Source organism: Chaetodon trifascialis, chromosome 2, assembly GCF_039877785.1.
Source record: "Chaetodon trifascialis isolate fChaTrf1 chromosome 2, fChaTrf1.hap1, whole genome shotgun sequence".
Taxonomy (NCBI): Eukaryota; Metazoa; Chordata; class Actinopteri; order Chaetodontiformes; family Chaetodontidae; genus Chaetodon; species Chaetodon trifascialis.
In genome coordinates, this window is record NC_092057.1 from 15,040,223 (window position 1) to 15,053,999 (window position 13,777).

The following is a 13,777-nucleotide window of genomic DNA, read 5'->3' on the forward strand; positions in this document are numbered from 1 at the left end:
ATCTTTCTAGAACTTTTATTTGGGCCAGCTGTGTCAAACAAAATGGTACAAATCCACAGCAGACAAAAACCACCCAAATTTTAAAGCACAGCTGCTGTGGGGGAGGCGAGCAGTCACACCTCCACACGCTAACAAGCGGATGTATTTTACTTTTCTTTTCTCTCCTACACCGTGGCTTCCCTCCTCTACTCAACCAGCCTCTGCGCTGTTAGACAGAACTGGTGGCAAAATATTTCGCCTCTGTGTCTGTTTCTGTCTGTAATTCATACAGACTTTAGCTCTTTGAAGGGAGGCCTATCCAGTTTTTTTATATTTAGAGAAAATAACAAAGCATTTGTGGAGTTAAAAGGCTTAGTTCTTTGTCAGCACCGTGAAGTCTTCAAAGGCGGCAGCCAGCATCCGCCTGTTAAAGATTGAGAAAACTGACAAGAAAGGTAATGTGCTGTTTCTTTGTCCTCGTTTACTTTGTCTTCATACACCTGTTGCTGAAATCCTCGTGGTTACTATTCCGTTCTATTGTGATATATTCCAGTTCGAAGTGTCATAAGACTAATAATGTGGGCAAAAAACTAAACCTGTGTCAACATTTAAGCTAGACAAGAAGAAGAAACTAAAGAAGAGCGAGTGTATTCTGACTGACTCGTTAGGACAAAAAGACAAACTTTTTGTAAACTACATGAAGTAAGATGTGAGATCATATGGAAAGTTGAATTCTGGAAAAAACTCTGATTAAAGTGTCCCATCTACGTTATGGAGATGGAGGTCTTTCCATCTTGATGACTGTGTGTGTATGTGTCATGGCAGGTGGTTTTGAGGTAAGGACTTATTAACTCTGGTGCATGAAATACAGCGATCCAACCGTCAATTGAAAATGCACCAGAGAATTCATCAGAAACCGCCGGCAGATTAAGTCAATCATATTAAAAACATCAAGATTTATATCTAAAACTGGATCAAACAATAACAGAGACGCGCTAAACAATTGTCAGATGTTTGTTCATGGCAGAATCTGGATGGTTTTGAGGGAGATACATGAGAGGAATTTGAGACAGACCGGCTATAACGTATGAAATAACACAGCAAACATGGATATGTTGTGGATGAGTCCCTGTTGAAGTCTTCAGGATCAAGCTGCGAATTCTGGGTCACACCCAAACACACAAATCTTTACTTCCGTATTGAATGTGTTCTTACACATTCAATGCTGTACTTGGGCCTTTCTCCGTAAATTCAATGTCTGTCAAAAAAGTTGTCATCTGCAGTACTCTAGCAGCTGACTGCTGTATTGTTTGAGCAGATATTTCTCGTTTGTCATGCGAAACATACTGCAGTAACAGCCATGCTGCTGTCATCTTCCACGGCAGCCTGCATGTATGAGAAGAATCCGTCAACTGGAGAAACCTATAAAAAAGTTTAAATGAGCAATTCACTAAAGCATTTCAGTGTCTTACTGTTCAGTCTTTTCAAAGTTAGACGACAGACTGCTTACAGATACGTCATGTTTCTAACATATCCTCTCTTCATCAGTAGATTATCCACCTCATCTCAAAGAAGTGAGATCTGTTCGGACAGAATGACGGGCCTCGAGATCGTCAGAGAGAACGACCAGAACCTGAGACCGAGCAGAAGTGAGACGAGCTTTGAAAGCCTCAAGAACTGAGACGTTATGTGAAGCGTGTGTGAAGCTCACTGCTGGAGAGCTGCTGACTGCACATAGCTACTTCATATGACATAGGACTCTGAAAAGAGAGACTGCTGAAGCCGAATGACCACTGAAATCTCCTGGAATGGAGTTACCACAAGTCAGGGCTACGAATCACCTGCTATAAAAAGTGCCACCTGCACACAGAAGTACAGCGCAGACAGAGTGATCGCCACCTTTGACTACCTCATGAACCCTGCGCCTCTCCAGATCAACAAGTTCCAGAAAAAACACCCCTGAGACTTTTTCCACCAAACCACAAACATCTAGAGGAGAGAGACTGTCAGAGGCAACTATGAACGGCCTGACAGAGATGTCGGTGAAGTGCGTCCTGGTCGGGGACAGTGCCGTGGGCAAGACGGCCCTTCTGGTCCGCTTCACCTCAGAGACCTTCCCCGATTCATACAAACCCACAGTGTTTGAGAACACAGGGGTGGAAGTGTACATGGACGGGGTTCAGATCAGCCTGGGGTTGTGGGACACAGCGGGCAACGACAACTTTAGACAGATCCGACCGAGATCCTACCACCAGGCCGACATCGTCCTCATCTGCTACTCGGTGGCCAACCCGAACTCGCTGGCCAACGTCCAGCATAAATGGATCGCTGAGGTTCGGGAGAACTTGCCCAAGGTGCCAGTGTTGCTTGTGGCCACCCAGACAGATCTGCGAGAGGTGGGGGTGTATCGGGGCAACTGCATCTCAGCAGCGGAGGGGAGACAAGTGGCTCACGAAGTCCGCGCGAAAGGCTATCTAGAGTGCTCCTCCTTAAGCAACCGCGGTGTGCAGCAGGTGTTTGAGTATGCAGTGCGGATGGCCGTCAACCAGGCCAAAAAGCAGGCCAGGCGACGGATGTTCAGCATAAACCAGTGCAAGGTCTTTTGACCCTTGACCTTGACTTGGTGGGCACCTGAGCCTTCATGAGATGACTTTTCAGTAAGACATCTTGGCGTGCTGTTCAAACTCAGTGAGGGGTAGAGGTACAAGAATCTAAAGTTGTATGTCTCTTATATACATTGGGTTCTTTCACTATCGGGGGGGGGGGGGGGGGGGGGGGGGGGTCCTACATCTCCAAGACTCCCATCAAACCATATTTAAAACTGAGAGTACATCCATTAGTCATGACTACAATAGACCCTTATGTAAATGCTCACAGGTGGAAGTTTCACCTTTGTGAGACGTTAAGAGCAGAGTTCATGTTTGATTCTGATAATCAGTTTTTAAAGTGGCCGACAGCACATCAAACGGAGGTATTTCAAATGAGTCAAACGTCTTTCAGAAATACTCCATCGTCAAGTTTTGTTAACTTTTAAATTAAAGCATTTAAAACTTCAATATCGACGCAAAGCAGCTTGTGGATCAGCAAATGAACTTCTGAATTGCAGCGTAAAATAAATAAGTGTCTTGACTACCACAAATATCTGATAACATTTTATCAGACACGACCAGGGAATGAACTCTCAGTAGGTCAAAGAGTAGACATGCTTGTATTTGTATTGTTTGAAATGTTACTCAGACATCAGTTGCATTGAAATGAATGACTGAAGTTAATAATTGAGAGGTTTCTTTTATGTTGGCAGAATATCCAAATATTTACCAAAAAATTCTAGAATAAAGTAAAGGGAAATTTTGACTTCGCATTTTATTTAAACGATATGTCGTACATGAATGCCTATTTTGTATTTTTTGTAAACTGTTTTTTTTTTTTTTTTTTTTTAATTTAACTGCATGCATCCTTTTAGGAAATGTAAGAAAAACATTAAGACATCCTGATACCTACCTATGTATCTTTCAAACTATCTCTGTTGTTATTTGTTCAATTTTCCTCAAAATAAACTAAGGATTCAGGGCATTGACAGTAATTGTATTTATATTTGTACAGCTTTTTCCCGTAGTGAAAGACTAGCTGAATATAATATCTAAAACTGGGAAAATCGTCTGATAATCTATAAATGTTTGGATCATATCCAGTCATTTTTCCCAATAATCTTCCCTTGGTACCCTTTTCCATCTCTCTGTTTGTCTTGGATTTTTAATATATTATATGTAATATTTTCTGCCTACTTGATGTCATCATCACAAATATATATGCTGTAAAAGGTATCATTTTTACACTGTATATGAACATCCTGTCTACGTATGTATGTGTTGTCTTATATTATTATGGCCACTTTCAAACAGATTTTAGGGATATTGTGGGATATTAAGCCATTTGCCAATAATTTATACATTTTTACAACAAATAGTTCCAATTGTGAATTGTACTTTGAGACCTATGTGCCGTGTGTCTCATACAGTATTCTTAAAAATATAACTGAGTGGCAACAGTGTAGATTTAATAAATAGAATTTTTTCTGTGCAAAAGATTGTGAGAAACAGCTTAGCCAATGAGCGCACACACATGAGCGCACACACATATAATAGATAAGAGATGGAGATTTAAGGTGTAGTCTAGATCACAGATATGACCTTAAACCTTTATATCTATGTGAAGTCAAGTCAGTTTTATCTATTCATCCAAAAATCACAAAATTGGCTTAGAGGTCTTTCAGACCTGTGCATGTACATGACATGTACTCTTACGTATTAGTACCTACAGTAAATATTGTATGTCCATAACGCCATGCCATATGGGAGTCTGTGTGTGTGTGCTCAGGGTTTGAATATGCATGTGAGAGGATGGCATGAGAAAACTAGTCTGTGTTAAAGATTTATTGCAGCTGAATGATAACGAAAGCGCAGAAAAAATGACGACCAGGAACAGCCAACAACCAGGAAAAGCTCTGAAAAGCTGTTCCTCCCCCCTCACACGATCTCCCGCTCATTCTCTGCCTTAGGTGTTGTTCATAGCTGCTGAGAATGAGGGGTACAATACAGGCTTGTCAAGGATTCGCTGAAAAACAGCAAACCACATCCCAACACACACACACACACACACACTTACACACATACATTATGCAGTCAAACTTGCGTAAACTCACAGCAACTATAAGTCGCCATATACATTCAGTCTCTTATGTGCACACTTATGTGTGTGCTTATAAACACAACCTGACCCATACATTCACACTTCTAGTACAGTCATGTAGATACCATATAAAGAGGAGCCTCCACGCAGTGTGGACTTTACAAAAGTCTCTCTCGTTTGACGTAGTATCACTTGACAAAAATGCCCAAACTTATACTGATAAGTATACTGATGAAACAAATATTGGATGTATTCAGATATAACAGTCCTTATTCTAATTTCACTGTAATAAACCTGACATTGTTTTTGTCCTTTACAAGTTGTGGAAGACGGTACCATGGTGACACTGGTGACAAATCATCAGACACGCCACGGATGTACAAACAGCAGCTCGGCTGTTGAGTTTACGGCATTGCATTTAATGATCTAGTCCATGATCAAACTTTAGTGTTCATTTGAATGTGGTGTGTAATGCTGTTGGTAACTGTTGAGTTGCGAGTGATGAAGAGAAATGCTTCGCTTTGAGAGTTTAGCATGTTTGACAGCCTGCTGCAGCCAGATCTGTCATGTGTCATTACGCTCTCTCTCCCACAACGACCACAATGCCATATCCCTCTCTACAGCGCTCTCTCTCTCACACACACACTGTACACAGGGTATACAGAAGTCTGCACAGTGGAGCCACTTCAGTCAGCAGGTAGTGGTTGTTCTGACTTCTCAAGGGCCTCTCATGTGTTATCCAGGGAGCTGGTAAATAGGCTGTTTTCACAGAAGACATTTTGACATGTCATATCCGAGGAGCACAGGGGCAACAAATACCATCAATAATGGCTGTGTTTCATTGAAACCTGGACAGTATCAGAAGCCTTGTTTCAGAGATCTGGTATTGTACATACTGCCTCATTGAAAAGGCTTAGAGGTGCAGCAAAATGGAACGGGGCAATCGTTAATGTCATTAGCCACACTTGTGCTTTTCCTATTAGAACAAATGAGCTAATTGTTATCATGCTAATTATTATCATCCCGTCATGCTAAACCAATGCATCGCAACTGCAGTGATGAAAGGTAGCTAAGTCCATTTCCTGTGCTTATGATACTTTTTACTTCTACTCCACTATATTTCAGGAGGAAATATAATACTTTTTACTCCATTACATTCGTCTGATAACTTTAGTTACGCTGCAGATTCCATATAGTATGCAAAATAAGCCCCAGTTTTACCAGCGGTAACCTTGAAGTGAGGTAGTGCATCAGTAACTGTAATCCAATAATGTCATATATGTTATTCTTAAATGGGCGTTTCTGCATAATGAGTACTCCTACTTTTGGTACTTTATACTTTGACTTTGGTAATCTCAATTAAGATTTTGAATGCGGGACTTTGACTTGTAACAGACTATTATGACACTGTGGTTTTTCTACTTGAGAAAGAGATCTTGAAACCTCTTCACCCACTGCTCGGTTGTATGCAACCTTGCACTATTTTAAAGCATGTACAGTTTATCTTTATGCTCAGAAAAAGGTATAATTAACTCATTTGAACAGATAAGGCTGGTGATTTTCTTTGTGTTTGTTGTGTTAGGGACTAAGGTGTGAGTCCATCTCTCAATGCTTTGCCACCATGTCACGCTGTCTGCGGAACAGCCTCTGGCGGCCGTGTTCACACTAACGGCCTTCTTTTCAGCAGCCGACATTTTGACTTGTCATCACAGAAACAGCGCAGGTGGAACAGATAACACCAACGATGGCTCCTTCCTATCCAAGCTGTCAAGTAAGATGTGACTGTGACAGTGCATGCGCAATACCAGCGAAACTAAAGCAGCTAAAGGGAATTCAGCTGTTCGTTCATTTTATTATGTACACCTGTGCTTTTCAAATACAATGAAGGAACATGTCTTCCACTGTAACTCTGTGACATTTACATATGTTTGACAACAATGGAGGTCTGTGGCACAGGATGTAAGACATCTACATTTCACTGTTCCCTTTGTTTTTTCATGGGCTTTGCTGATGAGAAAACTAAAGAATATGACCAGACTTAATTGAACACACCCATGTTGCTCACTCCGCTCAAGTTTACCCAAGAACTGTATAAAGTACATGAAACGGCTTCTACCACTGCAGGCGAGCACGTTCTCGAGACATTGCTGATTACTGGGGGAGGGCAGTAATCATTGTACACACACACACACACACACACACACACACACACACACACACACACACACACACACACACACACACACACACACACTTACACTTCCTTTGCTCTCACTACACCACTGCTCTTCTGCTTCTCTGTGTCCCAACCTCTCTGTCTTTCTTTCACTGTCTCACCCTCTGAAGCTCCTCCACTTTCTTTCCTTTTCTGCCCCAGTCTGTCCCCCGTTTACAGCAACTCCACTGACACACACACCCCTGATATATGACAACATCATTATTCACAAGCTCTCTGTGCCTCTTTTTTTTGCACATTGCATACATTATAGTATTTTTCAATGTTCAGCATTTAAACACACATGTACCCTGTCAGCCTACTGACTAGTCCTTGTCTATCTGTCTGCCTGTCCGTCCGTCTCACTCACTCACTCACTCACTCACTCACTCACTCACTCACTCACTCACTCACTCACTCACCAACAACACACATCTCCCCCTGCACAGAGATGATAATGAGAAATGGTTTAGAAATGCTCCTCTTTGAAACTTACTCTGGTACAGTGAAACTATTTTGTACTTTCTTCCTTTTCAGACATAGACACACCATACATGCACACGTGCACACTCAGACACACACACACACACACACACACACACACACACACACACACACACACACACACACACACACACACACACACACACAGGAAACACCTGTCCTATACGAGCTGAGTACCACAGAAACTCAGTGACACATTAACACATCGCATCACCATGTGCAGTAGTCGGCAGTAAATGACTTAAAGAATGTCGGTAATATTTCATTGTAATGTTGTTTAACTCAGTACTTTTACTGTAAGATAAAAGGACCCTGTCTGCTTCTTTTGAAGTGGTTTAATCCAAGAACTGATTCAAATTAGATTATGAGTTAAAAAAACAAACAAAAAAACATCTGTCGAACATGAGAATCAGTTTGTCTTTGTCAGGTTTTCAGTACAGTTGCCTCGTAACTTAGTAAAAGGTATCTATGGCCATACTCATATATCTGAATACATTAAAATGAACATATCCACATTCTATATAGATATATTATAAAGCCTGAACTAATGTTCATTATTTTTGGACATCTTAGAAAATAGACTTGCTGCATAAAGGCTATATTTCAAAAACTTTCTTTCGCCTGTCTTTCAGCAACGCCCTGCGTCACATTAACACAGTCTACTAAGTCTCAACCAGCAGCTCTTCTTCTGTTGGCCACCTCTGTGGGGAACCTTGTGGACGGAGGAGAGAGCTTTACTTAGAATTTAACCAGAAGCCTTTTGGTCTAAACACACACACACACACACACACACACACACACACACACACACACACACACACACACACACACACACACAGTATATATTATTAATCTATATATAAAAGTCTAATGATTGATAATATAACAATTAACATTTTATATATAGATTAATAATATATAATATAATACACACACTGCAATACATACATAAATATATACAATTTCTATATATACAATATAGAAAAAATATTACTATTGGTACTATTAAGCCTTATCCTATGATAATCTGACTTTTTTTATTATTTCGTAAAAACAGCATACACACACATACTCGCACACAATCTGGAACAAAAACAAAACAAAACACCCTTTAATCCAGCGTGGGATCTGGATATGTGAAGACAAAAACATGAATGAAATACACGATTTCTTAAAATTGAAACATGGCATGGGATAACACCATAACTTATTTCCATTGTGGTCCTTGCAACAAAAAAGTGTAAATCCACATGTTAAGATACTCTTAAAGATGTCACAACAACTGCTGGCCAATAACTCTGAGGTCAGTGAGTTGCCCTTCGTTTATGGTGACTGAGCACTTCGACAGCCTGCAGAGAGGATGACATCTATTCTTATCACTGATCTACATCCAGTGTCCAGCTTTACTGTCCTTATGTAAAGATTCCTATTTGCAGGGTGAAACCTGATCTGTGTGAAGTTAATTGCCATGTAGCGTGCATGACATGTGTCAAATCCTCACTGACATGCTTGTGTGTGTGTTCATCGTAAATGACCTGAGTGTAGGTAAGAAAGTGTCACTGTTTGTGTGTGACTGACACATGTCATTAGCTGTGTAATGCAGTAAGGTTCAGCGTGTGTGTGTGTGTGTGTGTGTGTGTGTGTGTGTGTGTGTGTGTGTGTGTTGTACAGCTGCTTGTGGTCATGTACACAAGTGGATAGGCCTGCAGGCGTCACATTTCTCCCAGTGCCTGTGTGCTATGTGATACCGCAGTGTACCTGTGTGTGTGAGTGTGATAGCCCCAGGTCCTGTTCCAGAGCAATGATCACACACACACATACACACACACAAAGACACACTAACAGAGGCGAGTTGCGACTAACAACTAGCGAAGCATTCAGAGCTTCTGACAGGATGTAAGATTTCGAGAATTTTCTGTGGTCTCAGCTCGCTCAGCCTCAGCAGGGCAGGATGGAGATCACAATAGAGTGACGTGCTGGATTTGGACCTGGGCTGTTTTAGTGACTGCTTTGCTGAATAATTGATCCCTGGTTGAAAATGAGGAAGGCAGTGCTGGTGGTTTGGATCAGCCTTTTGGTGCAAGGTCAGTTCTGCATGATGGAACAGTTTGATGTTGACAGTATATCAGATGCGGCTACACTAGTTTGTTTTGTCTTTGTAAAACCATCTCCGCCTTGCTTTCTGCTGCCTCTAAGCCTCTCTGCAATGCCCTGACATTTGTTCATGCCTAACCTTTGCTGTTGTACCCACCCTCCACTCTCCTCTCGCCCCCCAGTGTCCCACGGTGCTCAGGGTCATTATGCCCGCAAACTTCTGAATGACCTGATGGAGGACTACTCCAACGCTCTGAGACCTGTAGAAGACACAGACAAAGCCCTCAATGTCTCTCTGCAGATCACCCTGTCACAGATCAAAGATATGGTGAGTCGAGAGGAAACTCAAACATGAATTTTGACCGAACATAGAGATATAAAACCTAAGACGAAACCCCAGGCACATGAATCTCTCCAGATGGGTTATATTTTTCTGCTGTGGTTGACAATATCACATTAAAGCTATATGACACTGACAACATGCAATTGAAAGGCAGGGCCTAGCTGTGGCTGCTTCAGAGTTTAACAGGATAAACCTCTAACTGCCAAATGATCACAGAGATTATAGGACGACAGAGCTCAAGATCTGTTGCTGTTGTAATTTATGTCTTCACTTCAGATGTTTAAAAAGGTTTCGTCACATACATAGGCTGGCATGCTCTCAAGGCTGCGTTCAATAAAGAATTATCATTAAAATAATAGGAAAAAATAAGAATTGAAAATATTTAGACAAATGAGAAATTAAGATATACTGTGTAAATCACACTGAGGTGAAGATGCTCTCAGCAGCAGAGGTGCAGCTGTCAGTCAAATGTCCTTGTAACACATATCAAACATAAGTCTGACAGAACCATAATGATAAGGAATAGAAATTAAGATGTAGTTATAGCTAAATTATCGTGCTACTGTATTTCAAATGCAGGGTTAGCGGTACAGGCTGTGTAGTACTCCCAGAGACTAATGAACTGACTTTGACCATAGGCCCTGGCTGTCGCCATCTTGGCTCATACTGTACGAACTACCGGGGCTGCCTTCAGTCTTCTTGTCCTGTAGAGACCAGCAGAGACCAGCACTGAATCGCACTGTACTGGATTATAAAACCTCAAATATTTTGTCTGTCTCTTTTGTCACTCTTTTTAAATGTGTTTGTGTTTGCGTGTGTGTGTGTGTGTGTGTGTGTGTGTGTGTGTGTAGGATGAGAGGAACCAGGTGCTGACCACATACCTGTGGATTAGGCAGGTCTGGCACGATGCATACCTGAAGTGGGACAAGGAGGACTATGATGGCCTTGAGATGATCAACATCCCCAGTGACCTGGTTTGGAAGCCGGACATTGTCCTTTACAACAAGTCAGTAACAAGAAACAGACATGAAACAGGGAAGAGAGAGAGGGAAGACAAACACATAGACTAAACAGACTGAACAGCAACTAGAGTCCAAGGTGTTCGGCTAACGCGGCAGTGTGTATCTACAAATGTGTCCTTTATCTGTCTCTCTGTGTAGAGCAGATGAGGAGTCTGCAGAGGCATCCAGCACTAATGTGAAACTACGTTATAATGGAGAGATCATCTGGGACTCTCCAGCCATCACAAAGAGCACATGCGTGGTGGACGTCTCCTACTTCCCCTTCGACTGGCAGCAGTGCAACCTGACCTTTGGTTCCTGGACCTACAACGGCAACCAGGTGTGTTTAAGCAGGGAGGGTGAATGAGAGGGGATCACACCTTCTCTCTTGTTTAACTTGTTCACATTCTGGGTTCAAGACTTTTGTTTGAATGCTGTAAATACTTGATTCAGCTCTGTCATGACCTTTTAAAGGCAACGATACGTCAATGCTATGTTCACAGTGTTGTGTATCACAGCTTTAAGTCGTCTTCATACTTGAGTTTCAAGCAGTGCAACAGCATGGCAGGGAAGCAGTAAAGGGTTGGTTCACCCAAATGAAAGCCCCACATTTTCTGTCATATCTCATATTTTATGATTTGGGTGACTATTATAAGGAGCAAAAAGCTAAACAGGATGAGACAGCCAGTTCTTTGGGGTGTGTGATTTGCATGTTTTTCTTATGTATATGTAGGGTTAGGGTTATTTCCATGTTGCTCCTTTGGTGAAACATAAACTCCACATTAACTCCATCACAAAAAAGCGCTGATTCTTCATTGTGGTTGTTAATTTGTGCATCCACACGAGCACAGTTGCATGTGTGTTGACACCCACCGCTTCCGCTGTGTTCATGTGCGTCCTCACAGGTGGACATCAGTTTGGGCATGGACAGCGGTGACCTGTCCGACTTTGTGGAGAACGTGGAGTGGGAGTGTCACGGCATGCCAGCAGTTAGAAATGTCATGATGTACGGCTGCTGCCCTGACCCTTACACCGACATCACCTACACACTGCTATTGAAGCGCCGCTCCTCCTTCTACATCTTCAACCTGCTCCTGCCCTGCTTCCTCATCTCGTTCCTGGCCCCACTGGGATTCTACCTGCCAGCCGACTCGGGGGAGAAGGTTTCCCTCGGGGTCACAGTGCTGCTGGCCCTCACCGTGTTCCAGTTGCTGGTGGCTGAGAGCATGCCTCCTGCAGAAAGCATGCCTTATATAGGTTTGAATCATTTTTGGCCTTCAATTTTTGCCTTGTTATTCAGCTGTTTAAACTACAAAAATCCCATTTCCACAGAAAAAGAACAAAATGGATGAAAAGTTATGGATCATATAATTAAAAATATGTATAGTGAGTCAACATTATGAGATACTATGTCTAGATTCTGATGTAGTGTTAGACAATTTTGACTTGGCAAGCAGAGGTGGAATATAACCACCTACTGCTTGTATTTAACTTGAGTATTTTCATTTCATGCCGCTTTCTTCTTTTACTCCATTACATTTTAAAGGGAAATATTGTACTTTTAGACAGATGTAGTTACAAGTTTCTTCACAAATTAAGATTTTTTTTTTATACAAGACATATGAAAAGATGTAGGTATCAAGATATATCTGAGGCTACAGATTTGCATGGTGTGTTTCTCCAGATCATGGCTGATAAGGTCAGGAAGTTGTATGTGAATGTTCATCCTAGCAGTCAACCAATCAGAGCTGCTATGTGTTTCCTGTCAACAATGTCATAAATCTGTCCGTTTCTTTCTCCACTCCTCAAGGGAAGTACTACATAGCCACGATGACTATGATCACAGCCTCCACCTCTCTCACAATCTTCATCATGAACATTCACTTCTGCGGTGCTGAGGCCAAACCGGTCCCTCACTGGGCTAAGGTGCTCATCATAGACTACATGTCCAAGATCTTCTTCGTCTATGAGGTGGGGGAGAACTGCACCACGCCACAAAGTGAGAGGACCCCGCTGTACCCTGAGGAACCCATGAGCGATAAGACCAGCTACTTCGATGACCGTTTCCACGATATCTTCCATCATGAAAGTGACCCGTACAAGTACAGCAACGGCCACGGCGTGCATCATCACAACAAAGATCACAAAAGCCAGGCGAACGGCAATGCCAACAGCAGCCGTTACCATTACAACAACCACAACAACCACGCTTCCAGACTGGACAGGAGCGAGAGGAAGCGAGAGTCCACACAGCGCTACCACCACATCAGGAGGGATGAATTGGACTACCAGGCCCAACTTCATCCACAGAACCTGCAGCACCTGAATGGAGGGCTGAAGGAGCAGCTCCTCTTTCCTGCAGAGAAACTTCAACTTCCAGCCTGCCCCTGCTGCTGCCCCTGCATTCAACATAAACAGGTGCATCACCGCAGCACGCCGTTTCTCCATTTACTCAATGAACTTCCCTATCTGATTACTCTGCTTCTTCTAAAGTTTCTTTACGTGCTTGCTTCAGTTTATCTATCTGTCTCTTCCTCAGGTGGTGAAGAACATCCAGTTCATCGCCAACTGCTTCCGTGAGCAGAGAGCTACTTGTGTCAAGGTTGCAGAGTGGAAGAAGGTTGCCAAGGTGATGGATAGGTTTTTCATGTGGATCTTCTTTGTCATGGTCTTCCTCATGAGCATCCTCATTATCGCCAAGGCATCGTGACAGCCTCCCCATCATCTTTTTGCTATGATAACATTCATGCTCCGTCACTGCTAGACCTCAGTGTTACTCAACAGTCACCTCATCATCTCAAAACTGTTTTGTCTACAAAGAAACTGTATGTGATGCATCAGTATTGCTTTGTCTGTGTGTTTGTGTGCGTGCATGTGTGTGTGACATAAAGAGGGAAAGGTCACTGCACACAAATCATCCATTTAAATTCATCACCGCCTCTCGGTTAGTTA

At 42.4% G+C, this 13,777-nt stretch overlaps 2 protein-coding genes across 2 annotated transcripts; both read left to right on the top strand.

Moving 5' to 3' along the window:
- Window positions 1-230: 230 nt before the first annotated feature.
- On the top strand, window positions 231-2,733 carry rhoh (ras homolog family member H). Its single transcript, XM_070985157.1, has 2 exons — window positions 231-434; window positions 1,531-2,733. Exon 2 carries the CDS (start codon window positions 1,998-2,000, stop codon window positions 2,583-2,585), a length of 588 nt encoding a protein of 195 aa, XP_070841258.1. The 5' UTR covers window positions 231-434; window positions 1,531-1,997; the 3' UTR covers window positions 2,586-2,733.
- Window positions 2,734-9,425: 6,692 nt separating this feature from the next.
- Window positions 9,426-13,535, top strand: chrna9a (cholinergic receptor, nicotinic, alpha 9a). Its single transcript, XM_070985673.1, has 7 exons — window positions 9,426-9,471; window positions 9,664-9,809; window positions 10,676-10,830; window positions 10,985-11,165; window positions 11,731-12,082; window positions 12,636-13,243; window positions 13,365-13,535. The coding sequence occupies exons 1-7, from the start codon at window positions 9,426-9,428 to the stop codon at window positions 13,533-13,535; spliced, it is 1,659 nt and encodes a 552-aa protein (XP_070841774.1).
- Window positions 13,536-13,777: the final 242 nt, after the last annotated feature.

Bases quoted from the DNA above. Each gene is read 5' to 3' on its own strand.
- chrna9a (XM_070985673.1), top strand. From the start codon at position 9,426: ATGAGGAAGGCAGTGCTGGTGGTTTGGATCAGCCTTTTGGTGCAAG. The intron at 9,472-9,663 runs GTCAGTTCTGCA...CTCGCCCCCCAG, and splicing joins GATCAGCCTTTTGGTGCAAG to TGTCCCACGGTGCTCAGGGT. The intron at 11,166-11,730 runs GTGTGTTTAAGC...GCGTCCTCACAG, and splicing joins GGACCTACAACGGCAACCAG to GTGGACATCAGTTTGGGCAT.
- rhoh (XM_070985157.1), top strand. From the start codon at position 1,998: ATGAACGGCCTGACAGAGATGTCGGTGAAGTGCGTCCTGGTCGGGGAC.